The sequence below is a fragment of the Arachis stenosperma genome, chromosome 8 (assembly GCF_014773155.1).
Source record: "Arachis stenosperma cultivar V10309 chromosome 8, arast.V10309.gnm1.PFL2, whole genome shotgun sequence".
NCBI classification, from domain to species: Eukaryota; Viridiplantae; Streptophyta; class Magnoliopsida; order Fabales; family Fabaceae; genus Arachis; species Arachis stenosperma.
In genome coordinates this window covers 52,685,873-52,699,165 of record NC_080384.1, presented here as the reverse complement: position 1 = coordinate 52,699,165, position 13,293 = coordinate 52,685,873, and the positions used below count along the sequence as shown (strand labels likewise).

At 37.3% G+C, this 13,293-nt stretch overlaps 2 protein-coding genes across 4 annotated transcripts; one reads left to right on the top strand and one right to left on the bottom strand.

The window, feature by feature from the left end:
• The first annotated feature begins 5,361 nt into the window (after positions 1 to 5,361).
• Positions 5,362 to 9,081, top strand: LOC130944449 (mediator of RNA polymerase II transcription subunit 30). Of its 3 annotated transcripts, none has more exons than XR_009072047.1 (4): positions 5,362 to 5,938; positions 6,573 to 6,668; positions 6,974 to 7,144; positions 7,903 to 9,081. XR_009072047.1 is itself a non-coding variant. In XM_057872779.1 (3 exons), the coding sequence occupies exons 1-3, from the start codon at positions 5,528 to 5,530 to the stop codon at positions 7,070 to 7,072; spliced, it is 606 nt and encodes a 201-aa protein (XP_057728762.1). In that variant the 5' UTR covers positions 5,362 to 5,527; the 3' UTR covers positions 7,073 to 9,081. The 3 variants fall into 3 exon arrangements, 1 of the variants encoding a protein (XP_057728762.1); XR_009072048.1 differs by having other exon boundaries at positions 7,900 to 9,081; XM_057872779.1 differs by having other exon boundaries at positions 6,974 to 9,081.
• A 742-nt stretch (positions 9,082 to 9,823) lies between these two features.
• Positions 9,824 to 12,607, bottom strand: LOC130944448 (non-specific phospholipase C6). The gene is made up of 3 exons (XM_057872778.1): positions 11,204 to 12,607; positions 10,543 to 10,719; positions 9,824 to 10,442 (listed from the first exon to the last, which is right to left on the bottom strand). The coding sequence occupies exons 1-3, from the start codon at positions 12,327 to 12,329 to the stop codon at positions 10,144 to 10,146; spliced, it is 1,602 nt and encodes a 533-aa protein (XP_057728761.1). The 5' UTR covers positions 12,330 to 12,607; the 3' UTR covers positions 9,824 to 10,143.
• Between the last annotated feature and the right edge of the window lie 686 nt (positions 12,608 to 13,293).

Genomic DNA, 13,293 nt, shown 5'->3' with positions numbered 1-13,293 from the left:
CCTTACTAAGTCAGAACTAAGCAATAGGATGAAAATGCATCAGAAAACACAAGAGTTATGTATCTCACAAGTGTAACCTAAAAACAACAAAAAGCCAGATTCCAATTTTTGCAGTATTAGTCTATGATATTGGGGTCAAGTTACTGCTCCCGCTTGATAAACCATTTTTTCCTCTGCTTGATCCCCGTATCCTGCCTCGACCTTTACCTTGACCTCTCCCTCTATCAGATGTGCCTGGACCTGTAGCTGTTGGAGTCACAACTCCAGGTGTGGGCATGAACTGCATAAACCGGGTGCTTGTTCCTGCACTAGCACCTTGTAGTGGATGTGGTGTAGTTTGAGAGTTGTGTGTGGAGGGAGTTGTTGCTGGCTGGTTGGCAGCTGGTGTACTTGGCTGCTGTCTTTGTCCGGTCGGAGGCGGGCGTTTAACACTTCTCCTTTTAAGCTGTTTTCTGGTTGTTGCATTGGTTGGCTGTGGCTGTGGCTGTGCAGTTGGTGGGGGAGGCATTGGGTGAGGCTGCTGCAAACCATAGAACAAGTCAGTTATTATCACACAAGGTTTGCTAGGCAGCTTAGTTAAATGATTAAAACAATGCACTTACTTGTTGAGTGTTGGTTCTTGCAGATTCGTTTCCTTCTTTAGTGGCCTCCTGTTCAGCCTGTGCAGATTCTAAGGTCTCCTCATAGTACATTTCAGCCAGTAAATCCTCATCCTCAACATCTGCTGGTGCTTGTGGGGCAGAACTCCCTTCACCTGCAGCTTCCTTCCGCTTTTTACAACTTCTCTTATTGTGACCAGCCTAATGATAAACGTATTAGTCATAATTTGAACTAGTAATCACATTTATCAATAACTATAGAACAGGACAGAATCTCAACTATAATTGGTTTACCATACCTGGAGGCAATACTTGCAGATAATAGTCCCAATCCTCCTCGTTGTTCTATGAGGGTCACTCTTCTCCTTAGGGCCATCATTTCTCTTGTCTCTCTTGAGTGTAGGTCGACCAATTGGTTTTCTATACCGTGGTGGCAGAATGGGGAGGGTATCAACATCGTGCTCCCAGTACTCCTGGCTTGGAACTGGACGCATAGTAATCTGATAGGCTGCGTTGTATGCACCCATGGTGAGCCAGTTGTGGGCATATTCTTCTGGCCTTCTGTTCTGGTAAGCCAGTGCAGCACAGGCATGTCTACATGGTAAACCTGTGATTTGCCATAGTCGACAGCTGCATGTACCTTTGCTAAGATCCACACTTACCTTCGTTGGCAAACAATGCACCTCATACACATTCCCTGCGTCATCTCCAGTAGGCAGAGGCATCCATTTGTTGCTCTCTCGCTTTTCCCTCTCTAATCTGCTCTGTTGGGTTGGTGCTAGTCTTCCGTTGTACCCAACCAAAGCTTTTTTGTTCCTAGCCAGAATCCTCATTACGTAGCACCTGACTTCCTCCAACATTGTAATTATCGGCTTACCCCTCATCTTCTTAACCTTGGCATTAAACACCTCGCAGTTGTTGTTGGTGTAGTTGTCCAACTTAGGGTATTCACTGAAATGAGCTCTGCTCCATTGTTTGGGACTAATCTTATGCAGGTACTCCCAAGCCCCAGCATTGATGCTTTTCAGTCTCTCCATGGCAGCATTGAAGTCTTGTGTTGTGGTTGCCTTGGCACAAGACCACATGCACATTTTCAGCTGTAAGTCACTCAATTTCTTGCGAAAGTTTTGCCATATATGCATTGCACAGAATCTGTGGTTGGCATTTGGGTAAATCTCTTGTATGGCTGGGATTAGTCCCTATAGTAATTCATTTAAGTAAACAATGCTCAGATTTCAAACAAACCAGAAACAGATTTAAGTATTTAGCTAGACAATTTCCCAACACTCCAATATCAATCTCAAAACAAAACAGAGTTGTTTATCATCCTAAACCAGATGCCAAATTCCCAGTAACAGTCTCAGCACACACCATACATATGTCTCATTGACTATTTAGCTAATCCAACAATCATAAACACATCATATCAGCACACAGCATACATATGTCTCATTGACTATTTAGGTAATCCAACAATCCTAAACACATCATATCAGCACACACCATACATATATCATCCTAAACCAGATTCCAATAATAAATCATATGTCTCATTGAGTATTTAGCTAATCCAACAATCCAAACACATCAATTTCAGTCTCATTCCGATACAGTTTTCAACATTAAGCTACTAATGATTAAGCAATGAGATTCCAAATAACATACATAAACCAGACACAAAACAAATAATCAGCCATACCTTATTATACATATATTAAGAGAAAACATCAAAGTCAATAAACACATGAATCAGCCATACATTCTTATAAGTAAATATGCACAAGTACCTTTTGCATATCTGACATGAAGTTAAACCCATTAGCTTGAAAATCTCCCACATCCTCCTGGAGTATCTCCAGAAACCACTTCCAACTTTCTTTGTTCTCTGATTCAACAACTGCGTAGGCAATAGGATAGATATGATTATTTGCGTCCTGTCCTATTGCAGTCAGCAACTGCCCCCCATAGTATCCTCTTATGAAGGTCCCATCCAAACCTATAAAAGGTCGACATCCTCCCACAAACCCCTTCTTGCACGCTTCAAAGCAAACATAGATCCTCAGAAAAACTGGATTTGAATCAGGCATGAGATTTGTTTGTATCCTTACTGTCGAACTGGATTAGTCTTCAATATCTGGTTACCATAATCACGAAGTCGTGCATATTGTGCAATCTCAGAACCTTCAATCCGCTCTTTTGCTTTCTTCATAGATCTATAAATTTTCCTTTCATTGATTAGTACATCATACTCGGATCTGAAGTATTGGTCAGCCTCTCTAACTGTCAAGTTTGGCTGCACTCGAATCCTCTCCTCCAACTCATTTATGACCCACTTTCCATCTGCTGACTTACATCGATTGTCCCTACTATATGTATGTTCATTTACGAATGTCTTTACCTGAAAACTTGCTGGAAATGTTCTCTTGGTATAGTATATTTGCCAAGGACACTCCTCATCATAGCATATAGCCTTCGATCTTGTAGAATCACATCGAGCAAAGAATATGCTCCTTCCAATATTGATATTAAACTTTCTGACAGCCTTCCTGAAGTGGCTTAGAGTTTCAAACTCCATCCCAACCTCCAACCGAACCTGGTTAACTGGAGCATCAGGATTGCTCTGAGGAAAAACTGGAGTTTGTTCGGTATCGTCGTCACTTGCTATGCTATGCAATTCCTCTGATTCATAGCAATGATGACCAGGATTTTCATCAGAGAAATCATCATCATCAACAGGGACGTAGAAGGTTGGAGGCTTGTCTGGATCGGGGTTTGGAATGAAAGACTGGCCTGTAGGGGGGGCCTCCTAGTTGATCTCCTCTTATTCACCTTTGGCCTTCCCTGAACCTCCTCTGAAGGATTGCTCTGATCATTCTGGGGAGTCCTATTGGTGTCAGAGGGTGGGACTGTCTGAGAGATTGATTGTGAGAGTGGATTCCCATATGGATGAGGGGTGTATTGGGTTAGTTGTTCTGGTTCAAGAGGTGCAGAGACATTGGGTTCAGAAGCAGGGACTGAGTCTGAACAAGCAGTGTGTGTTGGGTGCTGATCTTGTTCAATAGGTGGCTGGGAAGGTTGGGACTGACTTGGTGGTGGTTTATCTGGTATGCCAGGTGTTGGGGGAGGCTGAGAAACCTGTCCTGCCTCAACAGATCCTGAGAGTTGTGGGTCTGTTGTCTCCTCTTCTATAGTGATATTGTGGTTTATCTGGGCCTTACTCCTTTTTCGGTCATCCATCCCAACTTGCAGATTACTTACAATATCAGCATCATCCTCATCTTCTACTACTATCAACCTTCTTTTGGGACTCTTTTTCGGAGTTGGAACCCTTTTAGCACAACGCTTTACTCTCATCTTTGATGGAGTCATGTTGTTCTCCTCCACTAACACGAGCTCATCCACCGGATGCTCTGTATATACATTTACTCTGTTACTGTTCTTCACAGCTGCCTCATACATCCTAACTATATCCATGTCAACCTTGAGGTCCCTCAACCCATCATCAAGCCCTTTCCCAGGTTCCAGCCAGAAAAATTTAGAAACAGATGTATATCCTATGTCCTTCACCAAATCAGATACGAAAAAACCATTCAAGGTATCAACATTAACCCTCTCTATCTCTGTGACTTCACCACCAACATAAGTAAGCTTCCCACACGGCCCTCTCTCAAACTGTCCTCTATGATTAATACACAGTGTTATATGGATGGTGGCCATTCCTGAAACTGAAATAAACCAACACATTCTAAGATAACAGTGCATGTTACTACATCTAACACAAACCATAAATCAACTACTTCAGCACCTAACAGAAACCCCAAATCAATTAATCAACTAATTTAGCAACTCTCAGCCATGATTTCAAATGGTAATGTAATCTGTCCAACTAGTCTCAGTGACATTTGAAATAAATTAACACTGGCAATGACATACCTCAGCTCTCTGCCGAGCAAAGGGGGTGACCTCTACACCGTCGGCGACAAAATCCCAAGGTTCGAGCTCTGCTGCCTATTCCTTGCAAGTTCCTCTACCACGTTCTCGTTTTGATGGCTCTGTACTGCTCCAAATGCCTTTTCCAACTTCCGAATGACAACGTTGAAAGCCGTAACTTTAGGGTGATGGTTTGGGAGTGTTCCTGGTGTCTTCTCCGGCTAGGAAACAAAAGGACGTTCTCTGCTAGGGCATAGTCAGGGTCCCGCGGATTTCTCTTCAATGTTAAATTGTTTAATGTTAAATTCCACGTGGATTGGGTTTTGGGAGGTTCGGATTGCCATGTAGGACTATACAAACTCGAAGCAGGTGCCAACCCAAGCCAGGCTATTTTTGTCACACGGAGCCCATCTCTCATGGTTACAAAGTCAGTTTCCTTCTACAATAAGTACATTTGTTAGCGTTCTGAACTATCATAGGTACAAATGGTCAATTATTCATTTTATGGCAAGTATGGTAACTGTGGTTGAAGAAAAAGAACATGTAATAAAATAGATCTTTAATTTTTTTTTTCTTTATACGGTTGTTGTTTCTAGATATTTCTTTAATGTTAATATTGAAAATTTTCTTTTTCTCTTTTTATTGTATGCAGTCTAACGTAGACCTAAACTCTTATTGATCATTAAACTATAATTTGAGCATTAACCATTTTAATCATAAAATTTATAAATTAATTTAATAAAGATAAAAAATTAAAATAATAAAGGTATTCGATGGATTATTTATTTTAAATAATTTTGTCAAATTAATTTAAAATTTGGAGAACGTGGTAAAGGAGGTAAACTTGAATTCTACTGGGTTTCACCCGAACAGATTCGAATCCCTCTGTCTCTGATTTTCAATCTTCACTTCCTTTTCTCCAAATTAGGGTTAGGGTTTTTTCCAATTTCCCACTATCAACAATCCAAGTCACTCGATTGAACTCAGCAGCAACTAAAATGGAAGAGCAATCCGTAGTAAACGGCATCGTTTCAGGTTCAAGCAGTTCCAGAACGACACAGGAGCTTGCAATGGAAGGCCAGAAATACCTCGAAGAAACCATAGAGTACGCTTTTCAGATCCTATCTTCCATGAACGACGAGCTCTGCAACCCCGTTTTGTGGTCCATTGCTTCTCCGTCTGCAGCTTCCTCAGCTTCCCCGCTTCACCATAACAACGGTCCTTCTTCTCACTCTTCCAACGGTGGCGCCGGAGATGCTGCCTCCGATAACTCCAACCACCATGCTGAGAGTGGTGCCGTTGGTGGAGGAGCTGGCACTGGTGGCGCACTCGAAGAGGCAAGGTTTCGCTATAAGAACGCTATTGCTTCTCTTCGAAACGTTCTCGAAGCAATTCCCAATTCTCAAAAGGTACATTTTTTTTTTTGTTTTCAGAATTTGAAGACTAACCATTTTTATGTATGTGACAGTTGCATATAAATTAAACTCTTATTTATTCCATATATTTTATTTTTTGGCACTTGCATGGTTTGGATAGGGATTAAGTTTTTAGAACTGTCAGAATACTATGGTAATTGTTGTTCATAGAGTACTGAAAATGATCCATCTGGCTGAAGGATTAACGAATGTTTATCTCAAGTAAAGTGGTTAGTTAATCTAAGTGTATGACATATTCATATGATATCAAGTTAGTTAATCATTGAGTGGTTTCAAATATTTTCTCACAAGAGTTTCAAACTTATGCATTCATGTGTTTTATATATAATTTGTTCCATGACTATGATAAACACTGGTGTGATAGTGATCTTACTAAAGGATAAATCAACAAAACCATAGTTGTAGAACTATAATATATCACCTTCACTGAACTTGTTTCTTGTATATTATCATGTCATCTGCCGCAATTTGAACCATGCAGTGTGAAATGAAGTTTAAAGGATATTGGCCTGCAAACTTGCATATTCTTTATTGTGAACTTTACAACTTTTTGTCTAGGGATGCTTTTTTCCCTTTTCCCACGAAACTAAATAGGTCAGTATTACAGGCAAAATCATTTGACACTGGTTCAACTGATAGTCCAATGGAATTGGATGATATGGAAATTGAGAAATTGGAGGAGCGAGCCTCTTCTCTAAGAAAGGTAAGTTGCAGCGAAGTTTTTATATGTTTCTATAAACTTTGATCTATTTTTATGATAAATATTTCAACTCCTGAACATTGAAATTGTCACTTTGGGCTCAAATTTTGTGTATTTGGGGATCCATGTTATGTCAGCTAAGTTTACTGGAAGCTATTTTATTCTTCTAGGGGCTTGCCAATCTAACTGGTTAATACTGCTGAAACAACTTAATTGGGTTAATAAATTTAGCTTGCTGAAACAAGCTATTTTGTTTTTCAAATTATATTTATTGTGTTTAACATTTGAATATCTGTTCGTTAATATAGGAGCTTGCCAACAAGAACATGCACCTAAAGATACTCATTGATCAACTGCGTGATCTTCTCTCTGATATATCGACGTGGCAAAGTCCTTATTCAACCTGAAGATTAGGATGAACTCTTAAATTTGAGGATAGTATCATAAAATGAAAACCTGAGTTCAGAGTACAGTAAATGGTAATTATGCCTCTTGATATTCTAACACTTCAAGTTGCATAGTTGATCACAAAAGGGATCTTTTCCTTCCCTGAGATTATTGTTTAATGTGCGTTTGCGATTAGAATTTTTTTTACTTAACTATTATCAAAGAATTAACTCATCCGATTGTTATGACAAGAATTTTATTTGTTACCTTATTTTGTTTATATAGGTTTAAGATTGGTGCCTATTATTTCAGGGTCCAATTTGAAAATTACCATATTCATTTATTTGATTTTGAGAAATATTTGACTAAGGGATGGGAAAGTGTGGCTGAGGCTTGTGTACTAGTGGCAAATATGTTTGCCTCCTAGAGAGACACACCAAGCGTGATCCCTAGTGGTTGAAAAAGAGCTTCTAGTGTAGTGTGTGAGTGGGTGTGTATGTGTTGTGTATGAACCAAAATAAAAGGGATGGGAAAGTGGTTACATAGTTTAGTGATAAAAATCTCCAAGTTTAGTGAGAAAAGATCTCCCTCTTCTTTACTTGTGAGTTAAGAAAATAAAGGATAAAGGCCTTTGTCTACCTTTGGGAGAGGAAATTGTTGGGATTTCAACTTTAAAAAAAAAAAGAAAGAAAAAAGAAACCAAGATGAGATTGGTGTCCATTGATCCTTACTCTCTATAAAGTGAAAGAATCTATACCTACCATCTTCTTTACTTTCCCTTTGTTTCTTTCATGCCTCTGATTTCTAAACATGATCCTAACAACCTTCTTTTTTCAATGTTGTGTAGCAGGATTTCTGGTCTCACGGATCTCGTGTCATTCTTTAGCGAAATTCTTCATTTTCCTCTATCCCCAAAAACAAAAATGCTATGTGCATAAAAAAATCAGCGAACAAATTAGTCATCATATATTTTTATATAAATACATGTGAATTTTAATCCAGAAACTATTAGAATATATATATTGCAGAAACGTGAAATCAAAGTAGGTGATAAAGTGGCTGGGAGACATGGAAATATGGGTATTTTTTCCAAACTTTTGCCTAGATAGGATATGCTTTATTTGCAAAATGGAAGACCCCTTGATATGGTCTTCAACCCATTAGGAGTTTCGTTAAGAATGAATGTAGGACAGATATTTGAATGCTCACTCGGATTAGCAGGGATATGCTAGATAGACATTATCGAATAGCATTTGATATTGGCCATAATTTACAAGAACATTTTGTAGTTTTAGTAAGAGGATGAAGGATTAAGGATTTACCCGGTGTGAGATATCACATTGTTCGAAGAACCTTAGATGTTGTCAGAGTAAAGGATTGTCAACAAGATCGTACTAGTGCGATGTAGATTCTTATCCTGCCCAATTATTTATTAACTTAGCTATGTTAGGTTCTTTGATTATTGTTGTAGCTCACCATATGTATTCTATGTCTTTTTATACATACCTAGCTACTGACTATGGGATTCAACTATCGTTGGTGCGCATGCAGCCATTTTTATGGTAAGAGACTATGATTCAACTACTTGATACAACGATCTATTAGATCGTGTCTTTAGGCATCGCGATGTAATCGTATCATATCTAAATTGAGTATATATTTTTAGGCTTTAAAGTGTATTTTATATTTTATTATAAAATTTATATTATAGTTAGTTTAGTGTCCTTTTTTGTGCGTAAGTAGCATGGTTGCTTTGAAAAATATGCGACTCTAACATTTCTAGGACACTGGAGGGATAATTTTTATTATACTGCAGATAATACATCCTTTCTTTACTGTTTCTTCTCTACTTGGGAGTTAAAGAATAGGTTTTGTAAATAAATATTCTGAATTCCTGATCAGTACTTCTATATAACCCTTGAATTTTTATTTTATAAATTGCCTCCTTTTCAGGCAAGATTATCGTTGTCAACTAACTTTTCAATGCCCAATTCAACACCAATAAAAGCATCTTCAATGCCTAATTAGGAATTACACAACTATGATAAAATCTTATATAATTTAATTAAATATATCAAATCAAACACAATTTAAACATAAGTTTAACATAATAACATGTATAAAATTTTTAACATATAAATTAAAATAAAATAAATTGAGATTATTTACACAACTTATATATATATAAAGACATTTAATTAGAAATTTTCTTTCGGATCCTTGTGAGTTAGGTATATTAATCCCTGCCCCCATCTCCATTTATTCGCGGGCAAGTTTCTGTCTCATGGGGATTTTGCAAGTCCCGATAGCCTCTTCGTTGTGGGTAATCTCACGGGGCAGGACATTTTACTGTACAGATTGGAGTGGTATAGAGAGGTATAGAGAGAATATAATTCTTTTTATAGTTATTTTTTATTATTTTATTAATGTGAGTCCTACCTTTATTAATCTCTCTTTCATTTTATTAAAGGAAAAATCTATAAACTTACATCTTTACCATATAATTCACCTAATCTCACAGGTATCTGCTGGTTACTGATACTAATCTCAGTTACTGTAGATGCTAAAAATAATATCCAAAAGATATCTTATTAGAGTTGTACTGGTGTTTGCCGTTTGATTTGAAAAGGAAGTTCACTCAACCCAAATGAAATTTTTGACAACTATGGAATCAAACCAAACTTTGGCCATAGTAGTAATGATGATGTCATGATGATGATGACGAAGACGACGAAATGAATGCCAGAAAATCATTTGCATGAAAACAGAAGGAAAATAAAATCGTGGTGCTTCATTTATAATATGATTTGTACTTTGTACAAGAAGACTAAAATTTTTCTACTGCTAACTTTAAGCACTAACCAAACCATTACTCTTCGAGTAAATGTTTGAAGAAATAAAAACAAAATGAACCTTTCTTCACACACAAGATAACAGACCACATTGGCACACACCCTTCCCTACTATTGAAACTTCAGTTTCAATAACCTAACAGTATCTCAACACCAGAACAATCTCACAACCTATAATAATTAATAATTAGATAAAAGATAACCACACTTGTCCTTTTTTTTTTCTTTAATTACTCCTATCAATTGTGAATTGAAGTTCTAGTAGTGAGGGAGGATCTCATATCAACAATAGCAGATTCATCAGCCCCTAGCTTGATGGCTTCTTTGCTAGCTCTTATGAACCTTGAAACAGCTCCCTTTACATATCCATGAGCTTCCTTCACACTCATCTTCTTGCTCATTTCGTCGGGGAAACTGCTCAAGAAGTGGTCACCATTGAGAACAGCTGCCAATTGAACCACCTCGCTCTGAAACTCGGATAGCTTGCCGTCTTCTTTCGCTTCGGTCTTCCTTAGAGGTGTTACATCCGGTAGAGTCACTAGAACAAACATACCACACAATCTTGATTCAATTACTACATGATGCCACATACATGAAGGAACTTGACAATTCGATACGAAAAGATTTGGAATTGATACCTGGGCAATCTGTTCTTGGGGAACTTAACTCCCCAACAATATGCTCAAATGTCCCAGCCCATGCATCTCTATGAGTCAAGAAGTTAGATGAAAGGTTGAACATCTTCTTTATGGTGGCAGGGATGGAAGAGTGCTCAAACTCGGAGTTTTCGGTAGGTCCTTTGGCCCTACTTACAACTACAAAACCAGATCAGTGTAGTGCATTAGTTGACATTTCAAACTAATCATGGGTAGCTTGAAGTTTAAGATTCCAACATATACAATCAATCAATTACAACCCACACTTACTCAACATTCAACTACAAAAGAACAAACCTCAAAACACAAGGAAAAGGACAAAAGCATATATAGGCTCTAGAAAATCAACCAATGGAATTGGGTTCAAGGTTAGTTAAGGCTATCTGATCCCTAAAAGGCATCATAATCATCATTACATGGGATGCAATACGTTCCGGTACACAGATGAATTGATACGCAGCGCGTGCGAATTGGTACGTAGTATACTACCTAATTGGTGAATTCATGTAACTATGATCAGAATACCCTTGAAAAGAAAGTACAGAGGTCAAGGACAAGAAAACAAATCTAGTATCCAATGGAATTGGTTTTGATAACCCACTAGAAGCTACAAAATGGTAAACTATGAGGATTTTAACCTTACCAGTCCCTTTCTTGATCCAAGGAGACACCATGATCGTGGGCACACGAACGCCTAATCTATCAAATTTGAAGAAATAAGGAGCTGGACCGGTGTTTCCATCCGGACTAGGGATGTTTTCAAAAGGAGTCTTGACATGATCATAGAATCCACCATGTTCATCATATGTAATGATGAGAAGAGACTCATTCCATTGAGGGCTTGCTCTTAGTGTCTCATAAACCTCCTTAACAAGCATTTGTCCATTAGCAACATCATGAGATGGATGATCATCATTCGCCGGAATACCGGTCAAATCAAAGTACCTAGGCTCAATCACAGTCAATGGTGGAAGCTTTCCATCTCTAGCATCTTTCTTGAACTTGAAATCATACTGATGGAATTTCCAAATGTACTTCAATTTCCTCAAATTCCTATAGAACAAAGTTGTGGGGATGTTTTGGAAATAAATCCCAAAGTCCAAATCATTCTCATGCAATGAATCAAAGATGGTTTTTTGTGGATACCCTTTTGCTAATTGCTTCTTGATATGGCTTGTTGAGCCATGAGAAGTAGCAGAATACACAAAAAGCCTATTGGGTTGAGTTGGGCCAGGAATTGAAGAAAACCACCTATCAAAAACGGCAAATTCCCTAACCAAAGTGGCATAAATAGGAACAGACTCAGGTCTGAACCCTTTCATCACAGTCTCAGAGAGATTCTGAGACAGAGACAATGCTTGTTCCACAAAACCAGACATTGAAGGAATTGAACCTCCTGAACCAAATACCTGTTCCATAACATCCTCAAATGAATGTCCTGGATCCGGATCCACAAACTCAGCATCATCAGTGAAGCAGATTGTACCATTCCTTGGGTTCGTGGAATTAACCGGGTTGCATTCATCACCTGTGACACCATCAATCAAAGGGTTGATTTCCTTCTTCATCCAACCCAACATGTGATCAAACGAACGGTTTTCCATAACCAAAACAACAATGGTCTTAATAGGTTGTTCTTGTTGTTGTTGTTGTGCTGTTGCAAAAACAGAACTTGTTGGGTTAAGGAACACACTTGACACAGTGAGAAAGAGCAAAACAATGAAGGAAACAAGGTTTGGTGGTGATGATTTGGGTTTGATAACCCCCATTGTTAAACACCAAAGTTGGATTCTTTTGCCAAATGGGTATCTAAAAATGCAAATTTCGTAATGTAAATGTGAATCTAAGAACTAAAGAAGGTTTTTTTGTAACACTGGATATGGTTGAGGAAGTGTTTAGATAGCAGTAATAGCAAAGTAAGTACATGAGAGAGCAAAGAGAAGCTTCTGGTTATGGTTGTTCTGTTTTTGTGCATTACCTCACTGAATCAATCACCAAGTTCAAGTGGGAATATTATTTGGAAAAAGAAGAAAAAGGTGACGCAATTAATGGGAATGTGAAAATTGAAAGTGTCGTATTGTGGTTATGGTGGTTCCTACACCCTCCTTTTACGCACACTTTGTTTAAAGCATTGTTACTAGTAAGTTTTTTTTTTTAAGATAAGAATTCATTTTAATTTTATTTAAACGTCTATCAGTCGTTTATGCACAAGATGAAATTTAAATTTCTATATTTATTTAAGTGGACGAGTTACTGAACACTCAATCAACCCAACTTAATAGTATTTAATTCAAACTCCACTTTTATAGGTCATAATTATTAATATATTTTTAAATTTTAACCATATTAAGTATATATAAAAAATTAGTTACTAAATTAATTATTCGTATAAAATATATATTAAAAATAAATTAAATAATATATATATTTATACACAATACATGATGATTGATTTTTTGTTTATATAATATTTTTTATTTTAATATATATATTTTTAATCATGTTATATGAATTAACATCAGAAAACAAATTAAAGAAACTAACTACACAAATATTTTTTTCTTTATTTTGTGAAGAAGAGAGAATGGAAATAGAGCTTGTTAATTAGTTATTCTTAAAAAGTTGTTAATTATTTAAACTTTTGTAATAGAATGTTAGGATTGTCATTATATTTTTTATTTTCTTTTAAGTAGTTTATTTTTGTGTTTAGAGAAGCAAGAAAGAATTCTTCCA

Bases quoted from the DNA above. Each gene is read 5' to 3' on its own strand.
- LOC130944448 (XM_057872778.1), bottom strand. From the start codon at position 12,329: ATGGGGGTTATCAAACCCAAATCATCACCACCAAACCTTGTTTCCTTC. The intron at 10,720-11,203 runs GTAAGGTTAAAA...CTGGTTTTGTAG, and splicing joins TTGGATCAAGAAAGGGACTG to TTGTAAGTAGGGCCAAAGGA. The intron at 10,443-10,542 runs GTATCAATTCCA...TGTTTGTTCTAG, and splicing joins CCCAAGAACAGATTGCCCAG to TGACTCTACCGGATGTAACA.
- LOC130944449 (XM_057872779.1), top strand. From the start codon at position 5,528: ATGGAAGAGCAATCCGTAGTAAACGGCATCGTTTCAGGTTCAAGCAGT. The intron at 5,939-6,572 runs GTACATTTTTTT...TCAGTATTACAG, and splicing joins CAATTCCCAATTCTCAAAAG to GCAAAATCATTTGACACTGG. The intron at 6,669-6,973 runs GTAAGTTGCAGC...TCGTTAATATAG, and splicing joins GAGCCTCTTCTCTAAGAAAG to GAGCTTGCCAACAAGAACAT.